At 52.0% G+C, this 3,673-nt stretch overlaps 1 protein-coding gene across 3 annotated transcripts; it reads right to left on the reverse strand.

The window, feature by feature from the left end:
* Positions 1-689: 689 nt before the first annotated feature.
* On the reverse strand, positions 690-3,410 carry IVL (involucrin). 3 transcript variants are annotated; one of them, XM_010857460.1, is made up of 3 exons: positions 3,363-3,410; positions 1,574-2,178; positions 690-1,489 (listed from the first exon to the last, which is right to left on the reverse strand). In XM_010857460.1, exons 2-3 carry the CDS (start codon positions 2,153-2,155, stop codon positions 1,013-1,015), a joined length of 1,059 nt encoding a protein of 352 aa, XP_010855762.1. In that variant the 5' UTR covers positions 2,156-2,178; positions 3,363-3,410; the 3' UTR covers positions 690-1,012. The 3 variants fall into 3 exon arrangements, with proteins under 3 accessions (XP_010855762.1, XP_010855761.1, XP_010855760.1); XM_010857459.1 differs by having other exon boundaries at positions 690-1,783; positions 1,826-2,178; positions 3,363-3,408; XM_010857458.1 differs by having other exon boundaries at positions 690-2,178.
* Positions 3,411-3,673: the final 263 nt, after the last annotated feature.

The raw sequence follows: 3,673 nt of genomic DNA on the forward strand, positions 1-3,673 counted from the left end.
AAGGAAAGAGCCCCATGTTCTGATGTGGTTGATGGTAGGTAGTAAAGGCTACAGAAATGTCAGGGAGGGGAAAACCACTGCAATGACCTTAGATCGGTATTTCTCCAGGCTATTCAACACTTTTGGCTCCCCCGATTCCAGTTGACCCAAACTTTGTTTCCCTTAGTGACATTTTCTCTATCAGAGACCAGTCCCAGAAGTCCCTCTTCTCCCTATTTCCCCCAATTCTGCTGCTTTACTTTCCTAAAGTCTTCCTTAACCATGACTCTTGGAAACCATGAGCACATTCTGTGGAGAGAAAATCTGGGCAAGCACCAGAACCCAGGTGGAACCCATGCCTTTGGCCTTGGGCTAGGATTGGGTTCGGTGGGTATAATGGAAGGTAGTGCTGAACTGAGATGAATAGATCCTCTTCCCTCAGCCAAGGTAACCCGTTCCCTCTTCCTGACTGCTGAGTGCTACTTTCAGGTACACGAGTGAACTTCTGTTTTGCTATTATTTTCATTTCATTTTTAGAAGCTGTCGAATGTATTGAGTTATTTGGGGTACAGAATCAAAGAGGGGTCAGAATATCTGTCCACCTATGGGAACTGGCCAAGAGAGTCATTCTCAACCTTTAACCTGCACACACAGGTTTTCATATGGTGAATGATAGAGGGTAAAAAGTCAAATAAAATACAGGATTCCAAGCCTTCCAGGATTTATTCTGTATTATTGTACACACTCACAGATTCAGCTATTATAGTGGGGATGTATTCAGAGTAGCTATAATCACTCTCTCCTCAGGTAAAGCCTCTGGCCACCTGAGGTTGGGATTGGGCTCATCAGGGGTGGATGCTGGGTTGTAACTCCCCCCACCCCAGCCCTATCAAAGAGACATGCAGAAGGTCAGGGTCAGGCAGGTTCACAGATGAGGCGGGTCACCCAGGTTGGGGGCCCAAGATAAGTGAGGCCACTGGCTCTCTCTTCACTTGTATGGGATTTCCAGGGGCCTCTGGGACACCGCAGGTGGTTACTTATGTTTAGAAGGCACTACACCTCCTGCTTCTTCAGAGGGCAAGGCTTTTTCCTTCAGTGGCAGGACTGGGTGGGTCTCTTGGACCTGGCCGGGAGCTGGGACAAACACAGGCTGTTTCAGCTGCCCCTCCTGCTGCTCCAGCAGCTGCTCCTCTTTCTTTTCCATTTGCTCCTCTCTCTTTGCTGGCTCTTGATCCAAGTGCTGGCCCAAGACCTTCTTCTCCTGTTCCAGCTGTCCTTTTAGCTGCTGCTCTCTTTGTGTTTTCTCCTGCTCCAGCTGCAGCCCCAGGTGTTCTGCTTCCTGATGTTCCACGTGCTGTTCTTTTTGCTGCTGCACTTCCTGCTCCTGTAGCTCCTGGTGTTGCTTTTTGACATGCACTTCTGGCACCTGTGACTCTTGCTGCTGCAGCTCCACATGCACTTCTGGCACCTGTGACTCTTGCTGCTGCAGCTCCACATGCTTTTCCGGCACCTGTGACTCTTGCTGCTGCTGCTTCACATGCTCTTCTGGCACCTGTGATTCTTGCTGTTGCTGCTTCACATGCTCTTCTGGCACCTGTGACTCTTGCTGCTGCTGCTTCACATGCTCTTCCGGCACCTGTGATTCTTGCTGTTGCTGCTTCACATGCTGTTCCTGCACCTTTGACTCCTGCTGCTGCTGTTCCACATACTGTTCCTGCACCTGTGACTCTTGCTGGTGCTGTTCCACATGCTGTTCCTGCACCTGTGACTCTTGCTGCTGCTGTTCCACATGCTGTTCCTGCACCTGTGACCCTTGTTGCTGCTGCTCCACATGTACTTCCTGTACCTGTGACTCTTGCTGTTGCTCTTCCACATTCTGTTCCTGCACCTGTGACTCTTGCTGCTGTTGTTCCACATGCTGTTCTTGCTGGTCTGGCTCTGGTTGCTGTGGTTCACACTTTTGTTCAGCCACCCCTTTCACAATTGTATGTTTCTCCCCAAGCTCCAAGGGGACCTCCCCTGGGAGCTCCGAGTGTACCTTCTGGCATGGGGCAGGCAGTGGAGTTGGCTGCTTCACTTGCTCTTGCTGGGTATTGGTGGGAGGAGAAGCAGGCTTGAGGGACTCCTGAGAGAGGGCAGGGGGCTGAATCACTGGCAGAGTGTGTTGCTGGGACATCTTGGAAGCTGCTTTCGGTCAACCTGAAAAAGAGGAGGGTTCAGAGGAGTTACTGAAGGCAAGGAAACAGATGAAGCCCAAGAATCTGTAGCAGTACCTGGTTTCTCAGCATTCCCATTTCCCTTGGGTGGGGCACTCTGCTGATCATGCTGGGCAATCATTCCACAGAAGTAGCAGGGTGAACGTAGGGATGGAGAGGGGTGGGGAAAGGCCCTCCTGGGAGCTTCTTATTCCCAAGAGCCAACAACAAGGACTGTCTCCAGAGCTGCTCTGCGCAGGTGTGCTGGGTACCATCTCGTCTCCTGCCCTTGCCTATCCTTGTCTCTCCCTTGTTCCTGACCTCCTCTGACAAAGAGAAGAGATGAGGTCTGGGATTATGACAGGAAGAGGGAAGGTGCTGGGGGTGGGGGAAGTTCTCCTGGAGGACCCCCAAGTCCTGGAAAATCAGTAGCCTATCCCAAGAGGATCTGAGAGGTGATGGTGCATGCCCTGGACTGGAGTCACATGACATGATCTTGGCTTAAATCTCCCAGTGAAATGCTGTGTGGTTCTGGGCAGGTCATTTAGTCCCTCTGGGCCTCAGATTTCTCCTCTGCAAAATGAACCAGTTGGCATATTCAGCTCCAGAGCTTCTTTCTCTCTTGACCTTCTGAACTTTGGCTGGTGGTGGTGGGAGGGAGGGGGCTGGAAGGTTGCTAAGAGCTGGAGCTGATTCTTTCAAGTCTCCTACTTCTAAACTGGGTTTCCCTGCCCCTGCTATGCCTGGGTTCTCCAGATAGAAAGTGTTCCCCATTCAGCATGTCTCCCTTCTGTAGCACAGCTAAAAATTACAAGTGTGTCCCCAGACCCTGTTCCCCTTTAGAGAAGACAAAAAACATAGTGAGCCCAAATTAAGCAGTTTTAGGAGAGAATCTGACCATATTTCCCCTGCATCCCTATCTTACTCTTCTCTCCTCCCTGTCCCCCACATTTGAAAATACAGCCCCAAGAAAATATGATGCAGGAGGGGATTGCTGTCTGTTCTGTTTCCCAGCCACGCACCTAGCCCTCAGCACAGTGACCTGAGCTCCCCCAGAAGGACAGTGGTCCAATTGAATCCTGCACATGAGTGAGCCCTGCACCCCCCCTCAGGCTGGCCACCCCCAGCCACATTCTGGCCTGTGGGAGGCCCCAGGTCCCAAGCCTGGTTCTACCAGCAAACACTTACCAGACTCACAGTGGGGCCAGCTGGAGAGGCTTCTAGTGGAGTGCTGAGCTGAGCAGGGGCCGAGGTGCCCTTTATACCGTTCCCCAGCCTGGCCTCCTTCCCAAGTTGAAGGAGATGGACTGGTTTCACCACTCCAGTTGGTCAACTTCCTCTAGCCCCTTCCTGACTCATCACAGGCACCTTAATCAGAAAACCCCTAAGGGCCCCTTTTCACAGAGACACACAGCTCCTGCCTGGCCAGTGGGCTCTGGGAGTTCAGTCACCCCCATGAGGCTCATCACCTTGGCACAGGGAGGTGAGGGAGGCATCTT

The sequence above is a fragment of the Bison bison genome, unplaced genomic scaffold (assembly GCF_000754665.1).
Source record: "Bison bison bison isolate TAMUID 2011002044 unplaced genomic scaffold, Bison_UMD1.0 scf7180017864381, whole genome shotgun sequence".
NCBI classification, from domain to species: Eukaryota; Metazoa; Chordata; class Mammalia; order Artiodactyla; family Bovidae; genus Bison; species Bison bison.

Excerpts from the sequence above, each read along its gene's own strand:
- IVL (XM_010857458.1), bottom strand. The coding sequence starts at position 2,155 with ATGTCCCAGCAACACACTCTGCCAGTGATTCAGCCCCCTGCCCTCTCT.